Here is a 27,872-nt window from a genome sequence, read left to right on the forward strand (position 1 = left end):
CTTCCTAGTTGCATTGAACTACAGATAGCATTGAACTACAGAGGTTGTTAGGCTTTCTACTCTAGTACTGTGTATGATACCATATACGGATTGTAATCAATGTATTCATGAATGCATCTCGGTGACACCAGTATTACCTGGCGCATGTGTTGCGTCCGCATGAGAGTTTTGGTCCTTCAGGGCGACCCCTTCACTGCTCTCCCGTCTCTCACATTGTCCCATCCCGTATCCTTCGGTGACCTTCTACAACGATGAACACCGAAATCAGAGTAGCCGGTAATTATATGACATTGGCAACTGCCAAGTCCGTGCAATACAACCTTCGTGAGGAGTGCCAGCTTCCTATCGCCCTCGGCAGCGGCAAAGACCTCGCTCGCTTGAAATCTTGCGCGGGCGGGTGGGTGCCCAAATGAGACGTAGTGGCAAAGACTTATTTATCCCGTACATGGTTGCCGTCTTTGCCGTCAAGGGCACCCTTGACAGACGGGTGTTGGCAGCCGCGCGCCTGGACCTTGATCGTGGGCTCTTGACATCCGTCGATGAGAGCTCCCGCTTGAGCGTCGGGTATTTGCTTTCGCAGCGCCAGCCCATGTCTCGTGGGAGCATCGATGAGAGACAAAAGTTGGGCAGACCTTGATAGTTTTTCAAGAAATATACCAGTGATTGTTTATTACAACAAAGTCTTATATATCCAGATTCAGAATCTCTTTCAACTGGCTGCATTAAACAAAACGCCGGTGCGATGCCACACAGTGTTCAGATTACGTATATTGCCTCAAACCTTTACTGGCGCTCGAAATCAGCATTAAAATAAAAGTGAGCCCTAAATAATTCCATCTGAGCGGCAAAGATGTGGCCGCACCGCCGGAGACAGGCAGTCCTGACTTGGCCGCCACCGGGGTCGGAGCAACCGTTGCGTCGGGAAGCTGATTTTTCCCGGCGCCGATTTCCACAACGTTGGACCCCGACGGCTTCGCGTCAAAGTTGCTCTGAGCCAGGGACACTTCGTTATTTGCAATGTCATAAACAACATAGGCGCTGCGTAGGAACGTGTCGCCAAGGACCCTTGCCCCTTTACCAGAAGGAAATATTCCGAAAAGGCAGGCCTTTCTCCCATCATTTAGCTTGGGAGATCTACCATTAGCAGAAACGACTGGCAGCACAAGCTCTCTCAACTGGACGGATATTGATGCTGGTTTGCTAAAATGAAATGTGATGGTATCGTCGCTGAGTGCTTTGTCGCAGGGTATAATAGCCAGTTGAGATCGCTCGAACCACGTCGCATTGACTGCCTGGTAGACTGAAGTCGCCAAGTCGTTGGGCAGATATGTAAGGGAGGATCCTGTATCGAGTAGTACGGCCAGCGCCATGTCATTGGCTATGGACTTGGAGCCAGCGTCGAGCCCTGTCATGGTGATGAAAAATTCGCGGTAGCTGGAACCAACCTTTTGAACAGGAACAGTCACTAGGTTTCCGCGATATTGCGAGCTGTCGACACCACCAAACAGCAAGCTTCCTGTCGTCGAGTTGATGTCGTCGAGCCAAATACTATACGCATTGGTGCCAATGTGCTTGTCTGCAAGCAATCTTGTGGGAAGACTCTCGTACGGTCGCTCCCCAGATCGAGCGACTTGGACCTCATTTTCGGGGTATCCGATACCGAGAATCCCCTGTTGAGAGCTGCTCTTATATCCGATGCCAAATTGGAAATTGTCAATACCAATGTCTCCGAAACGAAATGAATCTGTAGCGTAGTCGCCTTGTGCACTTGAGCCGTCCACGTAGGAAATGTTGAAGTGACTGTTTATGTATTCGTATGTTGATGACAAATTGGCTGTATACGTTCCTGATACATCACAAGCCTCAGTCGATGACTTGCATAATGACGAACCTGCCGTGTTTACCCAAAGATCACTACTGCCTGTATCAAGATGGAGGCGTAGTTCTTGGGGTGGATTGCCGAGCGAGGCATTAAAGAAGTATAGGGTTCTCTATGGCATTTATTGTCAGATTATGTAAAGTTGGTCAAAAGAAGAAGCGCATACCAGGTTATCCAGCTCTGCCTGCATGGTTCCACTGCGCCTCCTGATTCGTTGCCTGTCTCGCGCAACAGGATCCTGGACCTTGCTCCGCTGCAGGGACAGCTGTACAACGCGAGTGTCGCCTTCTCGCCGCAGCCTCGTCAGCTCTCCGTTGGATTTCCATTGCAGTAGACAGAGAATGGTGACCGATATAGTGTGCCAACGCATCTTGGGCCACGGTGCTTTGGCCAAACCACTGCCGGACACGCTCCACCACCGACTGGAGCACACTCTATGTGTGCCAGGGCTGGCCCGATGCGCCTCGAGTGGTTCGACGGAAGGGAGATCGCTCTGGGGTGATGGCTGATGCTCTGCGTATCCTAATTATAATTCAACTCCGATTGTGACGCGGTTTTTGCAACGTAGACTGGTGTGAATGCGTCGTTGAGTTGGGTGGAGTAGCGAACAGGTAGAATCGGGTACTGGACAAGTAGAGTGAGCGTTGTAGAGCCCAGAAAATGAAGTTGTGGTCGAAATGGGAAAATGAAGAGGAGAAGGAACTAGTTTAAGCATTTGTCTGCTTGTAGTTACTGTGCTATTGATGTGAGAACAGCGAGCTGTGGAGATAGGGGAGCTCGAGGTGCGAGGCGAGGCTGCCACTGAATGAGGCAGCAGACGCGAGTTTTTTTCTTGGCAGCAGACCAAGTCTCATAGGGACCTGATAGGAATCATGAAAGTCAAAAGTGTCTGTGCAGGAGCCAAGCGGTAAAGTTAAGGCATGACTTGACTCAACGCATCGCCTCAACTAGCCAGCCTGTGGTGGCAGGTCGCATCCGGGCCGCCGATGCCGCCCTCGCCGATGCCACGCTAGGGCCGTTACCGAGATGGTCACTGAACGAACATCTGGGACTCGGCACTTAAATTTTTTTTTTTTGCCCCCTCCTTCTCTATGCTTCTTTGTGCCGAAGCAAGGGGTTCCGTCTGGGCTGTCAGATTGCCAATTGATTCAAAGAGCGCGGCGGTGACGGGAGCGCGGTAAACTAGGAAAAGCGTCCGTCGTTGGGAGACAGCAGAGTCCGGATGTTGCAGGACTACCTAGTGTCGGGACGAAACTAAGCCTCTGACGCGCGGTGGGAGCGACGTCTGGGGTCGGTTTTGGTGGTGGAGGGGAGCCTCCGGTTGAGTTACAGAAGGGGACGAAACCTCGATTGCTCGATTGCTCGATTGCTCGATTGCTCGATTGCTCGATTTCTCGATTGCCCGATGTGCTGAAAAAAAAAAGCTGGGATTGCGGCGGAGCTGCCATGTTGACTCATTGATGGGCAGCCTGTCTGTCATTCATTCATTCATCTGGAAGTTGCTTTTGGGGAGTTGGCTGATCCTCGTCACCGTCTCCGCTAGCGTACGCCCTCGTGCGTAGCCACCTACTGCTGCTCACGCGCACATTTCTCTAAGGCCATTCTAACTTCGAGAAGATTTCCATTTCAAATCTATTCCTGGAGCTCGAGTTGAGTCCTGGCGGTGTTGAGCCCACTTGAGTATAACGTCCAGCCTGACGCCCAACAACAGTTTTAGTTGATTCTACCCACGCAAAATATGAATCTCTCTAATAAAAAAAGAAAATTAAAAAGAAAAAGCGCATCTTTAGTGTTTGCATAATCTTCACCGCAAAACGACAGAGTTAGCTTTTTTATCCTAAAATACAGCCGTTGCACTACGACAGATCAATTGTTCTGACATGTCTCGCCGGCGTCTCAAGATGGAGCCCACTTGCCACGCTCCGAGACGAAACAGGATGCAGGTCGTGACGCCTAAAACCAGGGACCATTGCTCAGTTTGACAATGCTATTCTCTAAGCTGGAAAACTGCGCTGTCGAAGGACTTTCTCTACATGAATCTATCGAGCGTGCGCTGCACTATTTCGCTATTCAGCCGACGGATCCGACCCCCGGCCAGAGCTTCATGTTCTACAAAACATGCGACTCGTCGAGCAAAGGGAAGCTCGGCAGCGGGGATCGACGAGGATCAACCGCAAGACTGTGAGCTCTGAGCTCTTGAGCGCTTTTTTTGTAAAATTGTGTAATCTTTAAAATAGTGTTTTCTTTTACAACAACAACAACAACAACAACAACAGCCAACCCAGTTGCCATCTTCAGCTTTCTACTCACTTATCATCAGCCAGCCAAAAAGAGGGTGATTAAAAGGGTGACAATTTCAGCTGTGGCGTCCAATTATGAAGAATGGCTAAAGCTTATCCGTACTGCTGTCCTTTTTCTACATTATCTTGTCCAAGTGTTTCTGCAAGAGGTGATAATGGTGCTGCCTAGCCCGATCGTTCGCTGCCCGACTGGACTGTAATTAGGCAGATGCGTGTCCATCCAGTTATTAGCTGATGCCAAGTCTGCGCGGCTAGACGATGAATTTGGCTGCCTACCGGATGTTGCTCCATTTTGCTCGACTTCAGCCGCAAAGTGTAGATCCTTTCTGTGGCTGGCAGAGGGGATAATATGTCTGCGCACAATGCTTCCACTTTGCATATAAGTTGGCGTCGCGCCAGCAACATCTGGATTCGCAGGCTGAGTCTGCATCGTATCGTCTGAAAATCGCTCTGTATCTTCGCCAGATATTCTAAAGGGAGGAGTATGGATTACGGATCAATCGCGAGCATGGACCGCTGGTAAGTCATCAAGTGATCAATAAAGCAAATGCGAAGCCTATGGGTGTACTTGAACTTGTCTAACTCGTCTTTCGGCAAGCCCTTCCTACGCCGTAAGAGAACCGGAGTTGATTGAGATAGCATACAATCAAATCGATACTAACGCGTTTCAGAGCTTCTTTGGCGCCATGGGATGCGCCTTTGCCATTGTTTTCGCCACATTCGGTGCGGCATACGGCACGGCCAAACCCGCTGCCGGCATCTTCTCATCTGGCATCCTTCGTCCTGAGCGTCTTGTGCCCAACACGTAAGAATATCGCACCCGTCTCTCCTCGTTTGATTATAACTTCTTCGACTCCGTTGCTATACAGACTGCTAAGTCAGAAATTAGGCTCTGTGCAGTCATGGCTCAGATCTTGTCCATCTACGGCCTAGTTTGCTGTGTCGTCATGATACCCAGCCTCAACGAGAAGATGGCTCTCCACACTGCCTTTTTGCAGCTTGGCGGCGGCCTTGCTGTCGGTCTTTGTGCTTTGGCCGCCGGCTTTTCCATCGGCATCGTCGGCGACGCCGGAGGTAAGCTCGTTCTGCATGCTGCGAATATTGAAGTAGCTGACCCAGTCAAAAGTCCGTGCCAGTTCCCAGCAGCCTCGTCTGTATATGGGAATGGTCCTTATTCTCATATTTTCAGAAGTTCTGGGGCTCTACGGTTTTGTCATCTCGCTTTTGATGATAACCAAGTCCAAGTCCGATGTGACCAGGTGTATTTATTAGGTCCATAAGCAGGCAAGAATGCCTACTATCGCATTATTATTTATATATGCGTTCGGCTTCTCGTATCAACAGAAAAAAGAACGCTCCAGAGTCATTCACGTTGATTGAGTCTCTCAACAGCCAGCGCTTCATACATAGATCTTTATTCCAACACTTTTACACTACCCATTCATTCGTTTCTCCCTCTGCAATGAAGGGCTCGTCGATTTGCTTGATTGCAAAATCGCTGCAGAGAATACTATAGCATTATGTTAGATCAGGATCTTTTCGGCCTACGCTAGGGTGGGGAAGAGCTTACCATGCTGAGGCGACCAGAGAATCCAACTCTGCGACGACAGCCTCTCTCTTTGCGCCACTGACAAGACCTCTATGTATTTGCAACTGCAGCTCCTTGATACGCCCCGACTTTCCCACGCCGGCCTGCTCGAGGACTTTGCGACCCATGCAGTCAGAGTGAAACGCGTGCTGGCAGGGAAAGACGAAAAACTGTCTGCTGAGCAGCGGCAAGCCACACACGTAGCACTTTTCGCCAGGCTCTACAATGGCATAACGATGATCGAGTGCCGCGATATCCATCTTGATGTTGGCTGCCGTCTGCGATGATTCGTCCATTTCTTTCTTGAGATCATCGATACTACGGCTATAGTCCTCCAACGCCTCACAAATCTCCTCTCGGAAGTCATCAATCACCACAAAGTCGGGAAAGAAGGGAATTAAATCCTCAATCTTGAGTAGCTCGCAGCGCCGCAGAAATTCAATGGCGGACTTGATACCATCTGACTGAGAAATGACCTTGCGGGCAACAGCAAGCCATAGTCGCTTTCGAAGCTGCGGGTTCGTGATGGGCCGGTCTGCAATCACAGCGGCCAGCTCTACCTCATTGTGCGAAAGAGCCAAGTCCACCGCCTGCAAATACTGGCCCATGCTGGTGTATATATGGACACAGGAAAGGGTTCGATGGTACTGAATGCATTGTCGTAGAGCGAAATCTGGATCGTATCGAGGCTCATCACCCTGTGCTTGAAGATACGAAAGTAAGCCAGACTCGTCCTTGGAAGGATTAGACGCGTATATGGATACAAGTGTGTTGTGGATAGCAGAGTCTTTCGAGTTGAGTTGATGAATCGCGTAATTCAAATACCGGATTGCCTGATTTTTCGCGTTCACTTCATTGAGATTCGAGCGGCTATACTCCAGCAAGGCTGGAATTAAGCTTCTTGGCTTGAGATCCGCATGCCGCATCAAGATTTCAACCGTTTCCTGCGGCGCGTGTGTCATGAGAACAGTGCTGTAACGGTAAAAGACTTCTGAATCCGTCTGCCTCTTCAGCACATCTAGGACCTTGGCCCAATTCTCCCGCTGCACCCAGTATGAGAGCACATATTGGTAGTCATTGACTGAGTTGGCATAAAACAAAAGCTCCTCCTCGCGCCCGTGGCTGCTGATGATATTATAAACAGTCTTCTTATCCAGATCGTTTTTATAGCGTACGACAAATTCCTGAAATTGTTTTTTGACGTGTTGGAGGAGCTTTTGAAATTGAGTAGCGTTGAGCGACTCGGACAATTCTGCCCGCGTGCCAATGGTGTCGTCAAGTGAGTTGAGCTTGGCCATGAAGATCTCGATGAGCCAGCTAGCAATCATCATTCTTTGCATGGTTGCTGTTCGTTTGGTGGCAGCCAGCTTGCTCAAAAGGAAACTGCGCAGAGCGTCATGCTGACCACTGTCAATCATTCGAAGGGCCACGTCTTCGAAAGGCTTGTTACTGTTTCCGTACAAAGCTGCCGCCTCTTTCCAGTTTCCTTTCTTAGCCATATAATCGCCGTAAGCCGCAGCAACAGTCTCTTTCTGGTCTTGGCCCCGGGCTTGCTGAAGTGCCGCTTCAAAATTTTGCGAGTCCATCAAAATCTGCCAGATGTTGCGATCTTCGTCGTTGGGCACGATTTCGAAGACGTCTTGCCCTGTGAACAGCCAAAAGGTGTACTTTTGCATATCGACCGCAAAGCCAATCGCTTTTTGACCGCTTTTCAGAACGTCATGTTCAGATATTGTCTGGCCTGTAAGGCGATTGATAGTGATCACTCGGCCTCCTAACAAGCAGACGATATGCCATTGCGTCAAAGCCATGGCATCAATGTTATCCGGCCCAGACTTTCTTTTCCCTGATGCGTCGGAGAAAATCTGGGAACGGGCGAGCGTCTTGGATTCTGCAAAGACTTTCGAGCCGAGGGTCTGCTCAGCCGGCGATTGCAGCAACGTTCCGTGGAAGATGCCTTGCGAGGTGAGCCAAGCAAACGCCTTCTCTGGCTGCTGATCTCGGTATGGCTCGGTCTCTCTTGGATCAGGTGATACAGCCAAAGAGGAATGTGCTGCCGCCGAATTGCGCGAGATTTCGTGTACAATCGGGTGTTCCGACTCAAAAAGTCGCGAGTAAACGGATCCGCTACTATCGCTGCCAGTCCCCGTCTTTCCGACGAGGTGAAAGAGACGGCTCTGCGTGGCGATTATAATTCTGCGTAAGTCCGATCGTCCGTCTAGATTATCAACCCAAAGGCCTGTGATGGGTCCGTCTGGGAGTTTGTGGAGGTTCTTCAGGTGTTTCACTTCCTTCTTATAGAACTCGTTCGATACTTCAATGAACGTTTCGTAAATGTTGCCGTCAGATGCGCCCAAAATGATTTCACGGGTAGATGCCGTGGGCAGAGCAGGATTCCATGCCACGCTTTCGATGGGGACACCACGAAGTCTACCTAGTGGCCGAGGCAGTCGCGACTGCGAGTGCAGGTAGTAGTTCTCGCCGAGGGATGTACGTATGATGAGATGCGACGCTGTGGGATCAAGGAACATGCGACAAATAACGCCAATTTCGGATGTCTTCTTGGGGAGGTCGATATCTGCTCAAGAACGAGTTAGGGCGAAGAGAATCGCGATCGGTTGCCATTACGCACCATCGATATCCTCCGGTCTGTTGAGGTCTATTCGTAGAATTCGTCCGTTTGAGAGAGCGAGAATCATGACATCGTTGGCGACTTGGGCGGCGACAAAGTCGGCTGTTACTGAGAAGCCGAGCTGCGCCGCCTCCACAGTGAAAATGGGCAGATCATGGCCGTTGGCCTCCAGCTGGTGGGTTGGGTTGAAGCCGTCAATGAGATCGAGGGCCATGGCTACTGTCGTATCCGCATAATCAAGGCATGGAGGCTTAGTCGGAAATTATGGTGGCAGTGACAGCTTCAGCAGTTGAAATACGCGCGACCCAGTTGCTGCGAGCTCCTACCTGGTACTTTATGACGCTAGCTGCCTACCAGCAGCCGTCGTGAGAATCCACCCAGGGTTTCACAGAAGCATTGTACTCATAGTACCTAATAGCTGACAAAACTGTATCTCAGAGCATTGGTCGCGTGGCCAAATGGCAAGGCGTCTGGCTACGAACCAGAAGATTGTGGGTTCGATCCCCACCGTGACCTTTAATGTTACACTTTGCGGGAGCACCTTTCGATCCAGTATGTTCTTTGCAGCCTGTGTTTTTTATTTTTGCCAATCAGTGCTCGTTCGTTCCGCGTGTAGCTCTACTAATTCCGGCGCGCGGAGCTATTTATTTACGCCGCAAATCTGTGCACGAGCTGTGGCCTTTAAGCGTTGCAAACCTTCAACAGTAGGTGTCCGAGCTTCGGAGAAGGAGGGGCACTGAAAAGCACCATCACGCAGCCAGCCTTGAGACAGCGTTCCGCTGAAACAGAACTGCCAAGCATGTCATCCTCAGAGAGCAAGCCCATAGCGGCGTATCTGGGACCCATTGCATCGTATTCTCAACAGGTAAGAGTATGAAAACATGTATTTGGATACGTGTCGTACTGATGTCCACACGCCACACAGGCAGCGCTGCAAGCCTTTTCAGAAGCTGTATGGTATCTGAAACCTGTCACCACTATCGATGGTAGGTGCTGATTCTTATTATCTCTGCAAAGATCACATACTACAAGAGCAGCTACTGACATTATGTTCATGATTAGATGTTTGCGATGAGACTCAAGACAAGCATGTCCTTCTTGGCATCGTACCAATTGAAAACTCAACCAATGGCTCTGTCGTTTTTACGCTAGACGACCTGGCGGACAGAGACGGACGTTACAAGGACTTATACGTAAACGGCGAGATTTACGTTGACGTTCATCACCAATTGCTAGGCCATAAGAAGGCTAGTACTACCGGCCACGGCGTAAGCGGCACGTCCACGCCGACGGCAGCCGATCCGACGCCCTCCAAGCCCAGGAGCAAGCCATTGGAGAATCTAGACCATGTCAAGAAGCTGTATTCACACCCGCAAGCTTTCGGTCAATGTACCAAGTTCATTTCGACATATCTCAAGAACGCGGAAAAGTGTGACGTCAGCTCGACCAGCAAAGCCGCCGAGCTCGTGGCCGCCGACAACAGCGGCGCGTCGGCCGCCATCTCCAGCAAGCTCGCCGCCGAGCTGTGCGGGCTCGACACACTGGCAGCGGCCATCGAGGACCGCGATGACAACACGACGCGCTTTCTCATTATCGGCACGCAGCCCACGCTGCCGCGTGGGTACCCGCTCCGGCAGGACCCGGCGCGGCGGACCGGTACCAAGTCTCTCGTTACGTTTACGGTGCCGCACAAGAGCCCCGGGGCGCTCGCTGACATACTGGGCTGCTTTCGCGAATTCCAGCTGGACCTCACGAGCATCAACAGCAGGCCGAGCCTACTGGGCCCTTTCCAGTACATTATCTTTGTGGAATTCGAGGGCCACAAGTTGGACGACCCGGATGGTCGCGTGAACAGCGCGCTGGGAAAGATTGAGAATATGGCGCAAAAGCTTAGATGGCTAGGCAGCTGGTACACTTATAGATGAGCCGGAATGACGATGTAACTCTTCACCGTAGCTGGATTGGCGGACGAGAACATAATGGTAGCTTAGAGTTTGCGTATGTGTATTACAATTGATATCCACGTCAAGTGGCAACATTAACTAATCTGGGAAGAAGAAAACCTCCGTCGACTTTGTTTGCATCGGCAAGTAATGATATGCCACGCGGTCAAGAGTAAGGGACCTGAGGTCGGGACTCGGAATGGGGAAAGCCGGTTGTGTGGCTGTTGTGACACGCTTGGTGCAATTAGACTCTCGAAACACTAGCTACCAACGTAGCATCAGCGCATACACTTGCAGTTGCTCCTTAAAACCAGAAGCCATTCAACAGCCATATGCCGGAAATACGGCTACAGTTGAACGATTTTACGTCGCGTTTCCCAGGCTCATCTGGCGCGAGAAGATGCAACTCATCGTGCAGGGTACATACGAGGGCACCACGCAGGAGCGTGGGCGGGGTGCTGATAGCCTGGGCAGCCAGCCACTGACGTCGAAGTACTGGCTTTGGGAGGGCAGTAACTCATGAGCTGCGGTCAGCGGTGGCCGATTAATCATGTGGTTGAGCGCGATTACATGATTAAACAAGTCCTCGCTAACAAGCAGGTACTAGCAGCAGCAGTCATATAGCGTTTGCCGTGTCGCGCAGCAAGACCTCTCTTGCGACGCCCATGTGTCTGGGCCGGAAGTAGAGTCTGCCAATTTCAAGCCTATTGAATTAATTAGCAGTAAATCTGGGAAGAAGCACATGAGTAATTGAGCTTCCGGCCCATATGCTCTGCGTAGTTGGCCACCACTACCGGGACAAAGCGCAGGGCGTCGGCTCCTGCGCTTACAGCGCCGTTCAGAAAAACCACAATAAATTGGGTGAGTGCCTCGCGCCGCCGACTTGGCTTGGAGTTGGTCGAAAGTTGCCAGCAATCCAGGATTTCTGCGACCCGCCCATGAATGGATATTGACGGGCGACGGCGGCCTATCATAACGGTTGTCTGACCGCACGGGGGCGCCTCGTCAGCGTGGTCACTAATAAGTTTAAAAACCGCAAGTGTTAAGCCTCAGAGGGCATCCCTCTGTATCAAAAAGGCGGGCTGGACCAGAACCTGGGTGCCTGGCAAAGCATCATTACAACGCATCAACACCTACAACAACAATGCTGCACCTCGAGGAAAGAAGAGTGTGGCTAGCGCGCCCGCCGAGATGATCTAGCCAGCACATCTGTGACACCAGGTACCTACCTATGTAGGCCAAGTCGCTAGCTTGCAAGTTGGCAGCCAGCAGCCAACGACGAACGCCACTGCTGCCGAGCTAGGCCTCAACCGGTGTTCCCCTCGTTCTCTCCCTTTTAAAGGCCCATGTTCATCTCCAGCGTGCCAACCTTGTGATGATTTTTAGCGTCATCCAGCCAGCTCAGCGTCCGCCTGCACGCAGCTACGGGCGACGCGATCTTCTTGGCTGGCAAGGGCTGGCAATCCCATCTGCGGCGCCCCCCCAGTATCCCACCAATTCTTGAAATACCCCAAACCCCCCCGCCACGCGACGTTCACCTTTGCTGTCGATCTGTGCTCTGTCCCTTTACCACTTTCCTGAGTCCATTGACTTATATTGGGTGCCATTGACCTTTGCTCTTGTTCCTAGATCCTGTTTCGCTTCCCTTTGAAAACTACGCCACATCTGATGCAGAGGTTGTGTCTACTAGTCGCTAAACCTGAAGTACTTTTGCGCCCTCGACCGATTTTTACATGCTGAGTTCTCCCCCGTTTCCCTTGGAACAATCGCTGTATTTTTCTTTGCTTCGCGCATCGATTGCAATTGTCGGTCTTGAAATCTTAAGTACCTCCGACAGCATCTTCTTACACGCGTAATAGAGTGTCGCGGTGGCTTGACCGTTCCCTAGCAGCGTCCAACTTTTCTACGTGGACCCAGATATCTAGGCGCGAAACCCTGAATACAACGAGTCAAACGGCGGTTCAATCTGCGCTGCAACGATCATAATACAGAGAAGTGCCGCGCACTTTCCGCCGTTCAAGATGGCGCAGCTTCCTGCGTACAGAGAGACCACTCCCGCCGGTCTGGACAAGAAGATTGCCAGCGGCGAAGATGGCCACCTCTCTGACGAGCCGGGTTCCATTCACAGCGGCGAGGACATTCTCGGCATGCAGGATATGGACCCGGCGCTGAATCAGAAGATGCATCTTGTCAATAACGTAAGTCACTCTTTATCTGGCGCATGCGTGGTTAGGCGGTCAATTGGCTGTGCAATGTAACAAGAAGCAAAGAAAATAGAACAAAACTGACTTTTTCAACAGGCAATTGACGAGATTGGATGGACTAATTATCACCTCAAACTTTTCTTCCTCAATGGCTTTGGTTACTGCGTTGACTCCATGATTCTGCTCTTCCAGTCCGTCATCTCGGGCCCCGCTTACAAGGAATTTGGCTCACATGGCTATAAGAACGCCCTCACCATCGCCGTCTACTCTGGCATGTTTACAGGTGCCATCTTTTGGGGTTTCAGTGCCGACGTGATTGGTCGCAAATACGCCTTTAACATCTCCCTCTTCATCTGCTCCGTTGCCTGCGTCGTCGCCGGCGCCATGCCCAGCTGGGCTAGCCTCGCCTTCTTCATCGCCCTGCTGGGCTTCGGCGGCGGAGGCAACCTGGTCATGGACACGACCGTCTTCCTGGAGTACCTTCCCGGCAACAAGCAGTGGCTCGTCACCTTCATGGCCGCCTGGTGGGGCATTGGGCAGGCCATCTGTGGCTTCATCGCCTGGGGCTTCCTCGTTCCTGCGAAATGGAACTGCCTCGAAGACGGCCCCTGCCGCAAGGCGGACAACTGGGGTTGGCGGTATGCCATGTTTACCGGCGGAGCGCTGGTATTGACCATGTCTGTCCTGCGCATCTTTATTATCCGCCTCAAAGAAACGCCCAAGTACCTTTTGAGCTCCGGTGAAGATGCGCTCTTGGTTAACAACATTCAGGCTCTGGCGAAAAAGTACAACCGACCCTGCTCGCTCACACTGCAGAGGCTCGAGGCTTGCGGCTCCATGCGATCTTCTCACAGCAAGAGTAGATTCTCTATTGGCGAAACGCTTGTCCACTTCCGCGGCCTCTTTTGCAGCAAGAGGATTGCCTTGTCGACTAGCCTGATCTGGCTTTCCTGGATGCTCATCGGTCTTGCCTATCCTCTGTTCTATGTGTTCTTGCCGTTAGTACTTGCGCTTGCCACTGCATACTTCAAGAAATGCTTACCCTGCTCGCAGAACCTACCTAAAGAATCGAAGCGGCGAGTTTCAGCGGTCCACCTTTGAGACCTGGCGCAACTATGCACTCACCAACGTTTGCGGCATTCCCGGTCCTATAATTGCCGGCCTCATGTGCAACACGCGCATCTTCGGTCGCAAGTATACCATGGTTGTCGGATCGCTGCTAACAATGACCTTCTTCTTTGCCTATACTGCCGTCAAGACGTCTGACCAGGACCTTGCCTTCTCTTGCATCATTGCCTGTGTCCTCAACATCTACTACGGCACCCTATATGCTTATACTCCAGAGGTTCTCCCAAGTGCGCACCGCGGTACCGGTAATGGAGTCGCTGTTGCCCTCAACCGCATCATGGGTATCATTTCCGCGGTCATTGGTACTGTGGCAGATACGTCAACTTCAGCACCGCTATATGTTTGTGCTGGTATATTCATCGTGACGGCGTCTATCTCCGCCATTTTCCCATTTGAACCTTATGGAAAGAGAAGCTCGTAGCTTTGTACTGCGAAACGGCGTTCGGGTCAATTTTGCTTACATACGATACCTTTGGCGAGCCTCGGAGTTTTTAATTTTGAATATAACCTGAAAAGAAATATATCGTATATATAACTGAATTAACCTTGCTTTGTGATATCGGTGCTTTCGCCGATGTTTCCTCTCATGCTGACTTCCTGGGTTATTTAGCTGACTAAGTGTGCAAGTGCGGCTCTTGGTGGAAGTGGCGACAACCCAAAGCCTGCACCTACAACACTATCTAACAATCTACCTCGAGTATAATGAACGCTGTCTCGAACGTGGAATAAAGGACCAAGAAAGGATGAGCTTAGCGGCGGGACGCAACTCGCTGCGAGCTTGTCGCAAGTGTCAGCGCCAGCGGAGAACTGGCACCAAGATTCCGAGAGTCGTCTCATACTCGTCTCAGCGCGGTGACGGCGCGCCTCTCAACAGAACAGCCATCGATTCTAAGGCCTCTAAAAAAGACACAAAAGCTACGAATGAATCGAGGCTTACAGAAACAGAGGAATTAGGTCGACTGGCGCGTCGCCTGCAAGAGGCTACGGAGGAGGCGCTTCTTACGGGCGGTAGAGCAGGGCGGCAGGCAGTGGAAGACGCGGGATTCTCTGAGCAGCTCAAAGAGAAGCTCATGAGTAAAATTGCTGATGCGAAATTCAAAAACGATTTTGCCGGAGCGCTGGCCGAAGCTGGCATTACATCGAAGGGTGAAAAGTCACACGGCAGCTCGGTCGGTGCACATCAGCAGTGGACAGGGGAAGAACGGACCGAGGATGCAGTACTACGGATGTTGAATGATTCCAAGAAGCCAACCCAGCCGAATTTACGAGGCAATCTAATCGATACGCGGCTAAGGCGTGCACCAGTGCTAAGTCCTGGGCAAAAAGCGGCTTCAGCACGGGACAGAGCGTCGGCATACTCGAGCATTGGAATGAAGGATAGTGCGGGGTTAAGTGACAAGGAGAAGGAGGAGATGAAGAAGCAGTTTCGAGAACGGTTTCAACCCGAGGGCCGCATTGGACCTGTTGCGATTTCTGCCATTGCATCCATGGCCAACGAGCGTATTGAGAATGCCATTGCCCGTGGGCAGTTCAAGAATATCCCACGAGGCAACGGCGTTGAGAGCGACTCGAGGGCAAATAACCCATTTATCGACACGACGGAGTACCTCATGAACCGCTTGATCCAGCGTCAGGATCTGGTGCCTCCGTGGATAGAGAAGCAGCAAGAGCTGGTGAGAGAGGCCAACACGTTTCGCGCGCGACTGCGAAGCGACTGGAAACGTCACGCGGCGAAGATGATTTCGTCCAAGGGTGGCTCCATACTGGAGCAAATGCAGCGCGCCGAGCTGTTTGCGGCGGCGGAACGGGTGCACAACCCGCGGCGGCGCGGCTCGGACCAAATCGCTGTGTCGTCCGCCATCACGGACGACCCCGTCATGTCGAAGCAGCTGGAGCAAGTCGAGGAGCTGGAGGAGGTGGCCAACAAGGCGCTAAAGAGCGAGATTGCGGCGGCCGGGCGGGCACCCTCCGCGGAGAGCAGTAGGGGACAGCTGCTGCGGCCGTTTCGCGACCCGGAGTGGGAAAAGGCCGAGGAAAAGTACATGACGTTGGCGATTGAGCGGCTCAACGGCCTGACGCGCAGTTACAACCTCATGGCACCTGACCTTGCCAAGAAGCCGTACTTTTCGCTGGCGAGGGAGCTGGCCGTGTGCTACGCGACGGTGGCGCCACTGCTGGCAAACGAGATCAGGAACAGGGCAACGAGAGCACCGACATCGCGGTTGGTATGTGGAGGGCAGGTCGCGAGAGGAGGTGATGTGATGGACAGCGTGGTGGGCGGTGGGGACGCAAAGATTCGCCTGGAGGGGAACGAAAAGGCGTTCGGGCTGAAGGAATGGTGGAGAGACTTCTGGAAGAAGTAGTCGGGGAGGTTCCATTGTACGATGTTAAGACAGCAGTGTAGATTAGAGCTGTTCACATTTGACTCTTGTGCGCCACTGCGTCATGAAAAGGGCTTGCGAGCAGACTGCCTAGCCAAGAGTCAATGCCAAATGCCGCTTCATGGAGTAATGAACCAGCCTTGTAGTATACGGAGCCGGCCCGAAACTATTGAACGCCCGTTTCCACGTCCCAATGAGCGCTATTCTATTGGCAACATGAAGTAAACGCTTGTCGATGGAGGAAAAAGCCACAATAAAAAAGCGCCGCCGCGAAAGCCAGCGTGTGGACCGATGCGCCATGCTGAAGGCCCCCCAAGATATCGGCGAGGGCTGCCTTATTCAAGCAGAAAAGGAAGCCAACGGCGGGATATGCTTCATCGGGAAACTGATTTGGCTAGCGTCGGCGAAATCTTACCGTAACGGGTATTCTCTAGACTGCACCTTTCTCCACCTAGGGAGATCAAGGAACGAAGAAACGTTTCCTCGTACGCGCAGAAGAGCAACCCTGGCGTGCATGACCGTTGTTTCTAGATTCGAAATTTACCCCAGACGGAAGCTAAATCTAAATTGGAGCGATTTCTGGTTGCTTGTTTTTGCGGGTGAGATCCTGGGGTAGAAGACGACGACGAGAACGACGTGTATCCTCCTCGACTTGCTTCTGTGCACGCTCTCTGGATCTTGTCTGCTAGACCACTAAAAGACCTGGACCATGAGAAAATTTTTCACTTGCACCACTGATATCGATCTGGCAGAGAAACCCTGGCTGGCGCTGCCGACGAAATACGAAAGGCGGCAGGCATTCACACTTTTTACGTTGGTCAGCCTTTTTTATTTACTTTCCAGGCTGCGAGGCTCGGGCCAAGCCGAGACGGCACTTCCGTATTTGCAAGGTCGTCATCTAGTTGCAGCGAACAGCCGACGGCAATTGAAAGCAACACCTGCTAACATTCTGTTGTGCGCGTGGCAGGAGAAATTGCGAGCCGGCCCTTGCCTGTCACGCCTGTGGAGGCGGACTCGTGGATGGTGGCGCACCGCCATCTTTGACGGGAGAGCCAACTGCTGTTGTCTCCTCAGAGCCAGACTTTGACATCGCGCGTATCAAACGTCTTGGTAGATTCCATTTGGCTCCTTCTCTGTAAATGAGGAGCTGCTCGAACAACTGGCCAACCTCTGCGTTCACATGCCGCATCACCAAAATACCACGGAGCGGTGCAGTGCAAAAGGGCACATGGCTCCCCCACAACGCTAATGAATTGGGCGCAACCACACACCCCTTGGCAAAGCCGCTAAATAGGCTGTCGCCGCTTTCAAAGCATCCGGTCGAGAACGGCTGAAATTTCCTCTTGTGCGCATTGAGCGATCGTCTTCCCACCTCCTACTAACCACCGCCGCCGGGGCCTGCATAGCCAAGAAAGGAACATCTTGGAGGTTACTACTCTGCGTCGTCGCTGCGTGCCTCATCTATTCGCGCCGCTTCAGCCTCTTTTCCCACCATCCTTACCACGGAGGACGTGGGTATAAGAAGCCCGCCTGCGGGACCTCTGCTACTAGATCTCGCGACTCATTTGACATCGAAACCTTTTGCCTCGCCCCCTTCTCTTACTCACTCTTTTTCCGGCATCGTATCTCATCTATTTCAGTCTCGTCAAGACATCTAGCAGCATTTGAACGACTGCTGGCTACAAACCCCCTTACTCGTCATGAGTTCTGAAAAAGACGTCGACGTGCACCCTGTTGAAGACGTTGCGGCGGAGACTGCCCGCACAGTCACCATGACCAAGGAGGCGGACAATGTCAATGACCGAATCATTGAAGGCGCGCGTGCCGCGGCCGAAAAGGAGCGCAAGATGACCCTCCTGCAGGGTTTGCGCCTCTACCCCAAGGCTGTCGCCTGGAGCGTGCTCATCTCGACCTGCATCGTCATGGAAGGTTACGACATAACTCTGGTCAACAATTTTTGTGAGTCAAAGCGCACGGGGAAGATTTTTGGTAAAGGTTTGCTCTAACCACGTGCCTACAGATGCTTTTCCCCAATTCAACAAAAAGTATGGTGAGCTCACTGACCCCGTCAAGGGCACATACGAAGTTCCGGCGCGCTGGCAGGCAGGCCTGAGCAATGTAAGTACCGGGTCTTAGACAGTCATTCACCCTGTTTCTGCGCCTAATCTAACTGCACAATCGACAGGGCGCCCAAGTCGGAGAAATTATCGGTCTCTTCATCAACGGTTTCGTCTCTGAGCGCTTCGGCTATCGCTGGACCGTCCTCGGCTGTCTCGGCCTTGTCGCCGCCTTCACCACAATCTTCTTCACCGCGCAAAACGTGCAGATGCTTCTCGTGGCCGAGATCCTCTGTGGTATCCCCTGGGGCATTTTCCAGACGCTGACCATTACCTATGCCTCCGAGGTGTGCCCCGTAGCGCTGCGCGGCTACCTTACCACCTACGTCAATTTTTGCTGGGGTCTGGGCCAGGAGATTGGCATCGGCGTCATATTCTCCATGCTAAAGCGTGAAGACGAGTGGGCGTATCGTATTCCCTACGCCCTGCAGTGGATGTGGCCAGTGCCACTGATGATAGGCATCTACTTTGCGCCTGAGTCACCCTGGTGGCTCGTCCGCCGCGGCAAGACCGAAGATGCCAAGCGCTCGCTGCTGCGCCTGACGAGCAAGAATGATGAGACCGAGTTTGATCCCAACGAGACCATTGCCATGATGGTGCACACGACAGCCATGGAGGAGAAAATGACGGCCGGCGCCTCCTACTTGGACTGCTTCAAGGGGGTCGACCTACGGCGCACCGAGATTGTCTGTATGGTGTGGGCCATTCAGAACCTGAGCGGCAACTCTTTTTCCAACTATTCGACCTACTTCTTGAAGCAAGCGGGCTTGACGGAGCACGATTCCTACTCGTTTGCCTTGGGCCAGTATGCCATCAACATGGTGGGCGTTTTTGGCGCATGGGGTCTCATGACGATGGGGATCGGCCGTCGTTCGCTGTATCTGTATGGCCTCTGCGGCCTGTGCAGCATGCTCTTCGTCCTGGGCTTCCTCGGCCTCGTGCCCGAGGCGCAACGCAGAGAGGGGGCGCTGGCGACGGGGGCCATCATGGTCGTCTGGGCGCTCTTTTACCAGCTCACTGTCGGCACTGTGTGCTACTCGTTGGTGGGCGAGCTATCCTCGCGCCGTCTCCAGATCAAGACTGTCGTTCTCGGCCGCAATCTATAGTAAGTCGAGACGTTTTGTTAGTAGCCCGAAGAAGTGAGAATTTAACGAGAATGTAGCAACATTGTCGCCATCATCAACAACGTCATCACGCCGTATATGCTTAACCCGACGGCGTGGAACTGGAAAAACTATTCGGGCTTCTTCTGGGGTGGCATATGCTTCCTATGCATCGTCTATGTCTACTTTCGCCTGCCGGAGCCGCACGGCCGCACATTTGCCGAACTTGATGTGCTGTTTGAAAAAGGCATCAGCGCACGCAAGTTTGCGTCGACGGAGGTCGATGTATTCCATGAGAATGTCGAGCAAGACGTGATGAATGCATACGATGAGGTGGATCATACCAAGGGACAGTTTGTTTAATTTTGATACCTTGGGATAACTGTTTTGAGAATTGAGCGGATGATGGTACGCAACAACTGGGATGATGCCTTGATATATAGCATAGCATGTAAACATGACGAAATTTATATGACTCGAACTTTGATTGTGCTGTACATGTTGGAATGTATACGGTTCTGGTGCAGGGTCGTCGTTGGTGGCCATGTAGCATTCTCGTGGTAACTTGGTAACAGATGCCGCGGCCTCCGAGCATCGCCTTGAGGTCTCCGAAGACCCACTACAACGGCAAGATCATGCGCTGGCATGAGCAGTTGGCAATCTGCAGAAGGGCGATGTGGATATCTGCAGCAGGGGACTACCTTAGCATTGAACGTTTTGTTCACCGTTTATGAGCTTGTTTCTTTTATTTACGCCGCGTTTATTTGACCGCAATAGAGCGGAAAAAGAAAAATGCATACATTCATAAGAAACAGCACCCACGTACCAGATCAAGTCAAGACGAGACAGGGACCCATATCGCATAAGCCCAGGTCTCTGTTGTGTCGTAATATATGTCCTTGGTTGTAAGTAAGAAAAAGCGGTGCCTGCCGTCAGCAGCCAGCTGGAGGAAGTCGGGTCAGGGACAAACGGGTTGGCGTCGTCGACGAGGAGATCGACGAGGAGAGGACAACTACGACAAAGAGAGGTGCAGCAGCTCAATGGGAGTACATAAGGAGGCATTGCTGTGCTCCGAAACGGAGTAAAACAAGAATGAAGTCAACTCGACGTTGGCCTGGTTCGACTTTGAGCCAACCATTGCTAGGGGGAACTCACGCCATCACCTCATCAGTAAACTCATCCCGAGCATGTCCGACCCACCCCCGATATTTGGCTTGCTGCATGGCCAGTTGGAGCCCTTTTTTTCTGCCCTGCCGGCATCTGACTGACTGACTGACTGACTGACTGACTCCATCTGCGCCAGTCTGCCTTTTTTTTCCCCAAACGCCAGAGAAGCTTGTCCACTCCCCCCAACCCCATTCTCTTGGAGCATAATCAGATCTTGCTCCCCTTTCCCTCTATCTACACTCTTCTTCTACTTCAGCATCAACTCGTCTTCTTTGCGGTTGCACCCTTCTATAAAATACACCATGCTGTCTACTCTTCGCATCGCCAGCCGCCAGGCTACCCAGCGCACGACCCTTGCCGTTGCTGCTGGCCGCGCCGCCGCCTCTACCTGGGCCAATGTCCCTCAGGGTCCCCCTGTGAGTGAATTGACAAAATTTGTCATTTGGCGATTTCATTGAGGCTAATATTTGTTTGTATTCTCGTAGGATGTGAGTAGTGCACCTGTTGGCGCCTCTCGGCGACAGCTCCAAGCTCGGCTGAACATTTGCGTGTGTTTGTTTGTCATGTGCTAACCGTCCGCTCTTTGCTTGCGCAATCAGGCCATTCTCGGTATGTCGCCGCCGGCACGTCGCCCGTTTCGATCGCAATTGCTAATGTAAATCATTTGCAGGAATCACTGAAGCTTTCAAGGCCGACAGCTTCGACAAGAAGATCAACCTCGGTTCGTTCGCCCCTACCCGACAAGACGCCACCACGCAACCCACGATGCACAGTCGCAAGCTAACATGTCATTTTCCCCCATCGCAGGCGTTGGCGCTTACCGTGATGACAAGGGTAAGCCCTACGTTCTGCCTTCCGTCCGCGAGGCCGAGCAAAAGGTCGTTGACGAGAAGCTGAACAAGGAATACGCCGGCATCACCGGCGTTCCCGAGCTGCCTCCCCTGGCCGCCAAGCTCGCCTACGGTGAGAACTCGACCGCCCTCGGCCGCCTGGCAATCACCCAGTCCATCTCCGGCACCGGTGCCCTGCGCATCGGCGCGGACTTCCTAGCTCGCTTCTACCCTGGCGAGAAGAAGATTTACATCCCCACCCCGTCCTGGGCCAACCACAAGGCCGTCTTCACCGACGCTGGCCTCAAGGTTGAGCAATACCGCTACTACAACAAGGACACCATCGGCCTTGACTTTGAGGGCATGGTCGCCGATATCAAGGCCGCTCCCAAGGGCAGTGTCTTCCTCTTCCACGCTTGCGCCCACAACCCTACTGGTGTCGATCCCACGCAGGAGCAGTGGAAGCAGCTCTCCCAGATCACCAAGGAGCAAGGCCACTTTGCCTTTTTCGATATGGCCTATCAGGGCTTCGCCAGTGGCGACATTGATCAGGATGCCTTTGCCGTCCGCCTCTTTGTTGAGCAGGGCCACAACATTGCCCTGTGCCAGTCCTTTGCCAAGAATATGGTACGTGGCTCGTCGAATGGCCGCCGCACTCCTTTGCCTGAACTAATTCCATCTCCAGGGTCTCTATGGCGAGCGTGTCGGTGCCTTCTCCATTGTCTGCGAGGACGCCGCTGAGAAGAAGCGTGTCGACTCCCAGCTCAAGATCATTATCCGCCCCATTTACTCCAACCCTCCCATCCACGGCGCCCGCATCGCCTCCACTATCCTCGCCGACCCCAAGCTGCGCGAGCAGTGGCTCGCCGAGCTCAAGGGCATGGCCGACCGCATCATCTCTATGCGCGCCCTCCTCAAGGACAATCTCGAGAAGCTCGGCTCCAAGCACGACTGGTCCCACATCACCTCTCAGATCGGCATGTTTGCCTACACCGGCCTTACCGCCGACGAGATGACCAAGCTCGCCAAGGAATTCTCCGTCTACGCTACCAAGGACGGCCGCATTTCCGTCGCGGGCATCACCAGCGAGAACGTCGGCCGTCTCGCCGAGGCCATCTTCAAGGTTAAGGGTTAAATGAGAGGGCGAGAAGAAAGTTAAGAGTCTACGTTGATATTTAATGAACGGCTATGGTTCAAATAGGAAGGGCAAAAAACAATTAGAAGAGGAAGAATTAAGACTTGTACGGAACTGCAGTTCTGCTGCCTCTTTTTATCAAGGCTTGTCTTTGGAATTACGCTTGTGGGAGCAAATGTACTTGTACTCTAGATGTTTAGACAGAACAAATAACGATCACTTGTTTTCGTACGTAATCAGCAGTCACTGAATTATGTATGCATTATCGCGTATGAAGACGTTCCAAATCTAGCGTCACCTCGTCCACTTGCCGCCCAATTTCCTCGTGCGCCTTTGCCATCTCCCGCATCAGCTTTTCCTTTGCGCTGTCACCGTCACCCCCATCGTCGGCATCAACGCCATACTCCTTAAGCTCGCGCTGCAGGTTGCGCACGCGCTCCACGCCGCGCATCTTGGCGTCCCGCAGGTGCTCGCCGTACGTGCGCAGCGCCGACACGACCTTGGACGAGTAAACCTCGTCCTGTAGGCCAAGGAGCATCTGCGCGGACTCTGATTCCGTCTTCCGGGCCAGAAGCGCCACCTCGGCGGCGCGCAGTTCGAGTGACTGCGCGACGGGCCCGTGCTTGGCCTCGAGGCAGCGCACGAGGCGCGCGAGCACTTCGGCATATATGTGCAGAAGCTGTGTCAACGCAGAGGCGGCGCGCAGGCGGGCGGCGAAGAGGCCGGCGCGAGCTGTCGCGAGTTGGTCCTGCAGTGAAGCGTAGTCATTCTCAAGCGCCGGTATGTGTCGCTGGACGGTGGAAGGGTTGCTCGATGGGTGCGTGAGCCGCGTCAGGTCGAGAGCCGTGGCGTGTAGATTCGCGGAGACGAGAGCCGCGAGCGCCGGAGCGAGAGTCGTGAGGTCTGAAAGGGGCTTACTTCTGAGGAGAAGGGCGGCGGAGTCGGGTGAGATTGAGGGAGCGGTGTCAAGAAGCGGCGAGAGGATAAGTAGGAGGTCGAGGAGGGATTCGGACTGGTCGGTCTCGGTCGAGTTACGGCAATTGTAGAAGCCGCTTGGAGCGCGCGAATCGGGGGTTTGTCGAGTGTCAGCAGGAGAGGTATTGGCAATGGATCGCTCGAGTAGATGCTGCTTTGCAACTCTCAGACGATGATGGTCTGCTTGCTGTGGTAGAAAGAGAGTGTGAGCATGGGATTGGTTTGCGCTGACAAGGCGGTGGAATATACCCGTCGAATGGCTTCGTTCTCTTTTGATTCTTGACTCCGTCTTGATGTGCCATCCGGGTTAAGCACTAACGTCTTGAGGGTCTTGTATAACCTTGTAAAGTCGGGATTGTTTTCGAGGATATTGTCGTCTACTGGTGGCAGCATGATGTGATTGTAGATGAAGAAGTGACAAAATGGATATCAAATACGCAACAATGATAAAGACCAGAAAACAGAATTAAGGACGCTAAAAAAGAAGGAAAACAAGTGAACACCCAAGAAGAGCCCCCGCAACGTTTCTTTGCAATTTTCGGCTTGCGAGTTTATGAATGTTGATCAAGACATGCTCTGCCCTTCTGCGATTACTGGTAGGGACTTTCACTGGGGACACTGTCGTGGTGCTCGGTGGAGACTTTGGGCTCGCGTGCTACCTAGGGGCGACGGAAAGAGCGCCCGGATCAATGGCGCTTCCGAAGGCCAAAACAATTCTCAAGTGACGTTCGCATCAACAAGGCACCTTCATCAACGAGAAGCGACCCCAAGCAGCTGTAACAGCTCCAATTTGCAATTTTTCGATCGATTCCTTATACAATGAGATCTTAACGACCAATCCCGACACAGCAACATTGACAACCTACGTTTTGGCGCTGGGGAGGCGTGCCTCAGCAGCTGTTCTACCCCCGTTCTCGCCTCTCATGGCTCTGAGACTGTCCGCGACGAGGTCAATCCTCTCGCGGGCGACCCAATGCCCGCTCCCACGGCGGCCGACGACGAATCGACTTCTCAAAACTGCCGCCGCCATGACCGCCGTACCGTGTAACCGCCGGCTTTTCTCAACGACGCCCGTCGCGCAGACGAAGACAATCATGGCGCACCGCCTGCCTGGGGAGTTGATCCCACCATACCCCTACGGCGAGCGGCGGCTCTACAAGCAGTCGAACCGGGGTCTGTATGGCAGCGCGCGGATTCGGTACGGTAATATCGTCGCGGGCCGGGGCAATAAGACGCGCACCTTTTGGCGGCCCAACGTGCACGTCAAGATCTTCCACGTGGCGGCCCTCGGCGCCCGCATCAAGACGCGCCTGACGCTGCGAGTACTCAAATCTATCCGTCGCGAGGGCGGCCTCGAAAACTACTTGCTTAAGAGCAAGCCCGCGCGCATCAAGGAGCTCGGCCCCGGCGGCTGGAACATGCGCTGGCTGCTCATGCAGAGCCAGGCGATCCAGCGCCGCTTTAACGACGAGCGCATCGCCCTCGGCCTCGAGCCCAAGGAGGTTGAGGATAGGGACGATTTGATCCGCTTCGCGCTCGATTGGGCCACCCCCGGCGCCCTCAGTCTCCGCAGCAAGGACACGCTCGAGGCACTACGGACCGCCTTCCACCGGGGGCTGGTCCTGGGCAACGAGGATCTGGAGAGTATCGAGGACGTCGAGGAGCTGTCGGACGAAGACGAGGCGAGCTTGCTTCAGCAGCTGGAAGAGGCGGATGCGGAGGGGGATCCCGAGGCTGAGACACAGGCTGAACAGAAGCAGCCGCAATTGTAAAGAAAAAGAAGAACAAGGGGGAAGAGGGTAATCGACCGTCGTTCGCGGTCAAGATATCGACAAAAGACGTTAGTCCGGCTGTATTCTATCACATTCTATAACTCAATGTACAACTTTTGTGTGTTTGTTTCAATGCCCGGGCTCGTACTGCCCTATATTAAACAATTTATCTTTTAAACGCCGACGCATTTCTACATGACAATTGATGTCGTCTACAAAATACAAAGACCCTATATGATTTTGTGCGCCAACTTTCTCCCCAAACAAACAAATGCCGACAGTTCTACTCGTGCTGACAAGCCTCTACTCGAAACGAAGGTCCCAGCCAATCTTGGGGCCAAGCTTTGGTAGCTCCTCGGCGACACTCTGGACATCCTTGTCACCACGGCCACTCAGGCAGATGACAATGTCCTCACCTTTCTTCATGGTCTTGGCTAGCTCGATACCACCGTAAATGCCGTGCGCAGACTCGAGAGCCGGAATGATACCCTCCAGCTGACTGCACAAGCGGAAGCCAATCAAGGCCTGGGCGTCATCAGCAGCGACGAAATCGGCGCGCCCGCTGTCCTTCCAAGAGCTCAGCTCGGGACCAACACCCGGATAATCGAGACCGGCAGAAATGGAGTGGGTCTCGGAGATCTGGCCGTGTTCGTCTTGCACGACATAGGTGCGCACACCGTGCAGAACACCCTTGGTACCGGCGCTGAGAGGAGCACCGTGCCTGCCCGTACCGATCCCTTCACCACCGGCTTCGACACCAAGAATCTTGACACTCAAGTCGTTGGAAAACGGGTAGAACATGCCGGCGGCGTTGGAACCACCGCCGACACAGGCGACGACAGCATCGGGCAGCTTGCCGCGCTTTTCCATCATCTGCTGTTTTGTCTCTTCACCAATCACAGACTGCAGCGTGCGAACAATGGTAGGAAAGGGGTGAGGACCGATGGCAGAGCCAATAATGTAGTGGGTGGTATCGAGATCGACTACCCAGGCACGAAGGGCCTCGTTGACGGCATCACGAAGAGTCTGACTACCAGCAGTGACAGGGACAACCTTGGCTCCGAGCAGTCTCATACGAAATACGTTGAGGGCCTGACGGCGGACGTCCTCCTGAAATGCGTATTAGTAATAAGCTTTTGCACAAATCGTAGAAGGGGTTGGCTTACAGCACCCATATACACTGTGCACTCCATGCCGAACTTGGCACAGATTGTAGCAGTGGCAACCCCGTGCTGACCAGCACCAGTCTCGGCGATGATCTTGGTCTTGCCCAGGCGCTTGGCGAGGAGAAGCTGGCCAATGGCATTGTTGATCTTGTGGCTGCCAGTGTGATTCAAGTCTTCACGCTTCAGCCAAATATTGGCACCACCGGCATGCTCGGTCAGGCGACTAGCCAGGTACAACTTGGACTGACGGCCCATGTAGTCGTAATAGGAGCGAATCTCGTCCCAGAAAGCGGAATCATTCTTAATCTTGTTGAACCCGTCCTCGAGCTGGGATAGGCAGTCCATCAAGCTCTCAGGAACGAACTGACCACCGAACTCGCCGAAGCGGTCGGGAATTCTGGCGTGCATAGCAGCGAGCTGAGCGACCAGCTCCTTGTCCTTTTCGGGGGTGATTGTAGCATCTGCCAGGGTGGCCTCACTGTTCTGAATATCCTGGGCAGCGACATTGCTGGCATCGGCAGCAATCTGCTCAACCGAGCGACCACAGAGATCTGAGCAGAACTTTTGCACACTGTCGCAGATCTGGCCCGAGGGCGCGTTGCCAATTGTAGTGATGATTTGACTGCCGACGACGACGCCATCGGCAACAGAGGCGAGACTTTGAAAGTGCTCGTGAGTGCTTACACCGAAGCCGACTGCTGCGGGCTTGTTGCCGCTGTAATTCTTGACGCGGCTGAGAAGTTTAGGTATGTTGGCGCTCAGGGTGCCAGTGGCTCCGGTGACGCCCTGTCTCGAGACGACGTAAATGAACGAATCGGCAAGCTGGCAGAGAATCTTCATGCGGGCGTCCGAAGTCGCGGGAGCAATAAGGGGAACGTAGGAGAGACCACCCTTAGTACAGAGTTTGCGGAAGGAGATGGCCTCCTCGGGGGGTAGGTCGACGACAATGAAGCCATTTACGCCAGCCGACTTACAGTCAGCCAGAAGCCGCTCCTCTCCGTAGTTGAGAAGAGGGTTGTAATAGCCCATGATAATAACTGGAACAGTTAAGCCTTTGCTGCGGGCATCGCGAACAATCTGGAGGGTCGATGAGATCGTAACATCGTTATTCAGCGCAATCTGTTATCGTGTTAGATGAATGTCTCTCGCAATGAGTAGATTGACAGTCGAATTTCATACGGCATTGGCTTTTTGAATCGTGGGACCGTCAGCAATGGGATCGGTAAAGGGGGATCCGACCTCGATGACGTCTGAAGAGCAGTTAGCCAGCTTGCCGGAACTACCATTGAGACCAGCGACATGCCGCAGCCGCCATTTTGCATGGAAAGAAGGATCTCTGGGGTATCTTGAGGCCTGGGATAGCCAGCTGTAACATAGCCCACGAGCGCAGACTGTTAGAGAAGTTGACATGGTTAGCGATGATGCTTCTCTCGTGCTACCCCGCCAGTTCGACATACTCGTTTCTGCGCCTTGCAGCGCTGAAATGTTTGCTTGATGGCCTCCATGGTCGTGATGTGAGAATGGAATCAATCTGCAGACAAAAGTTGAATAA

At 53.1% G+C, this 27,872-nt stretch overlaps 11 protein-coding genes across 11 annotated transcripts; 7 read left to right on the forward strand and 4 right to left on the reverse strand.

Moving 5' to 3' along the window:
• Positions 1–775: 775 nt before the first annotated feature.
• Positions 776–2,249, reverse strand: BBA_02290 (eukaryotic aspartyl protease; the record flags this gene model as incomplete). Its single annotated transcript, XM_008597387.1, has 3 exons — positions 776–786; positions 863–1,991; positions 2,046–2,249. 3 exons carry the CDS (start codon positions 2,247–2,249, stop codon positions 776–778), a joined length of 1,344 nt encoding a protein of 447 aa, XP_008595609.1.
• Positions 2,250–4,687: 2,438 nt separating this feature from the next.
• BBA_02291 (V-type ATPase) lies at positions 4,688–5,451 on the forward strand (the record flags this gene model as incomplete). The annotated part of the gene is made up of 5 exons (XM_008597388.1): positions 4,688–4,698; positions 4,778–4,790; positions 4,851–4,984; positions 5,069–5,253; positions 5,306–5,451. 5 exons carry the CDS (start codon positions 4,688–4,690, stop codon positions 5,449–5,451), a joined length of 489 nt encoding a protein of 162 aa, XP_008595610.1.
• Positions 5,452–5,607: 156 nt separating this feature from the next.
• Positions 5,608–8,613, reverse strand: BBA_02292 (vacuolar membrane protein pep3; the record flags this gene model as incomplete). Its single annotated transcript, XM_008597389.1, has 3 exons — positions 5,608–5,689; positions 5,750–8,345; positions 8,400–8,613. 3 exons carry the CDS (start codon positions 8,611–8,613, stop codon positions 5,608–5,610), a joined length of 2,892 nt encoding a protein of 963 aa, XP_008595611.1.
• A 585-nt stretch (positions 8,614–9,198) lies between these two features.
• BBA_02293 (prephenate dehydratase) lies at positions 9,199–10,324 on the forward strand (the record flags this gene model as incomplete). Its single annotated transcript, XM_008597390.1, has 3 exons — positions 9,199–9,264; positions 9,325–9,385; positions 9,462–10,324. 3 exons carry the CDS (start codon positions 9,199–9,201, stop codon positions 10,322–10,324), a joined length of 990 nt encoding a protein of 329 aa, XP_008595612.1.
• A 2,039-nt stretch (positions 10,325–12,363) lies between these two features.
• BBA_02294 (hexose transporter) lies at positions 12,364–14,095 on the forward strand (the record flags this gene model as incomplete). Its single annotated transcript, XM_008597391.1, has 3 exons — positions 12,364–12,540; positions 12,643–13,544; positions 13,600–14,095. 3 exons carry the CDS (start codon positions 12,364–12,366, stop codon positions 14,093–14,095), a joined length of 1,575 nt encoding a protein of 524 aa, XP_008595613.1.
• Positions 14,096–14,417: 322 nt separating this feature from the next.
• Positions 14,418–16,037, forward strand: BBA_02295 (DnaJ-like protein; the record flags this gene model as incomplete). Its single annotated transcript, XM_008597392.1, has 1 exon — positions 14,418–16,037. The coding sequence occupies one exon, from the start codon at positions 14,418–14,420 to the stop codon at positions 16,035–16,037; it is 1,620 nt and encodes a 539-aa protein (XP_008595614.1).
• A 1,718-nt stretch (positions 16,038–17,755) lies between these two features.
• BBA_02296 (sugar porter family MFS transporter) lies at positions 17,756–19,638 on the forward strand (the record flags this gene model as incomplete). The annotated part of the gene is made up of 4 exons (XM_008597393.1): positions 17,756–18,014; positions 18,076–18,173; positions 18,241–19,277; positions 19,335–19,638. The coding sequence occupies 4 exons, from the start codon at positions 17,756–17,758 to the stop codon at positions 19,636–19,638; spliced, it is 1,698 nt and encodes a 565-aa protein (XP_008595615.1).
• A 1,106-nt stretch (positions 19,639–20,744) lies between these two features.
• BBA_02297 (putative aspartate aminotransferase) lies at positions 20,745–22,407 on the forward strand (the record flags this gene model as incomplete). Its single annotated transcript, XM_008597394.1, has 6 exons — positions 20,745–20,858; positions 20,928–20,930; positions 21,042–21,051; positions 21,113–21,163; positions 21,250–21,899; positions 21,958–22,407. 6 exons carry the CDS (start codon positions 20,745–20,747, stop codon positions 22,405–22,407), a joined length of 1,278 nt encoding a protein of 425 aa, XP_008595616.1.
• Positions 22,408–22,669: 262 nt separating this feature from the next.
• Positions 22,670–23,775, reverse strand: BBA_02298 (uncharacterized protein; the record flags this gene model as incomplete). The annotated part of the gene is made up of 2 exons (XM_008597395.1): positions 22,670–23,569; positions 23,632–23,775. The coding sequence occupies 2 exons, from the start codon at positions 23,773–23,775 to the stop codon at positions 22,670–22,672; spliced, it is 1,044 nt and encodes a 347-aa protein (XP_008595617.1).
• A 530-nt stretch (positions 23,776–24,305) lies between these two features.
• On the forward strand, positions 24,306–25,154 carry BBA_02299 (ribosomal L28 family protein; the record flags this gene model as incomplete). Its single annotated transcript, XM_008597396.1, has 1 exon — positions 24,306–25,154. The coding sequence occupies one exon, from the start codon at positions 24,306–24,308 to the stop codon at positions 25,152–25,154; it is 849 nt and encodes a 282-aa protein (XP_008595618.1).
• Positions 25,155–25,457: 303 nt separating this feature from the next.
• BBA_02300 (tryptophan synthase) lies at positions 25,458–27,825 on the reverse strand (the record flags this gene model as incomplete). Its single annotated transcript, XM_008597397.1, has 4 exons — positions 25,458–26,264; positions 26,321–27,439; positions 27,500–27,673; positions 27,778–27,825. 4 exons carry the CDS (start codon positions 27,823–27,825, stop codon positions 25,458–25,460), a joined length of 2,148 nt encoding a protein of 715 aa, XP_008595619.1.
• Between the last annotated feature and the right edge of the window lie 47 nt (positions 27,826–27,872).

The sequence above is a fragment of the Beauveria bassiana genome, assembly GCF_000280675.1.
Source record: "Beauveria bassiana ARSEF 2860 unplaced genomic scaffold BBA_S00004, whole genome shotgun sequence".
Classification (NCBI taxonomy): Eukaryota; Fungi; Ascomycota; class Sordariomycetes; order Hypocreales; family Cordycipitaceae; genus Beauveria; species Beauveria bassiana.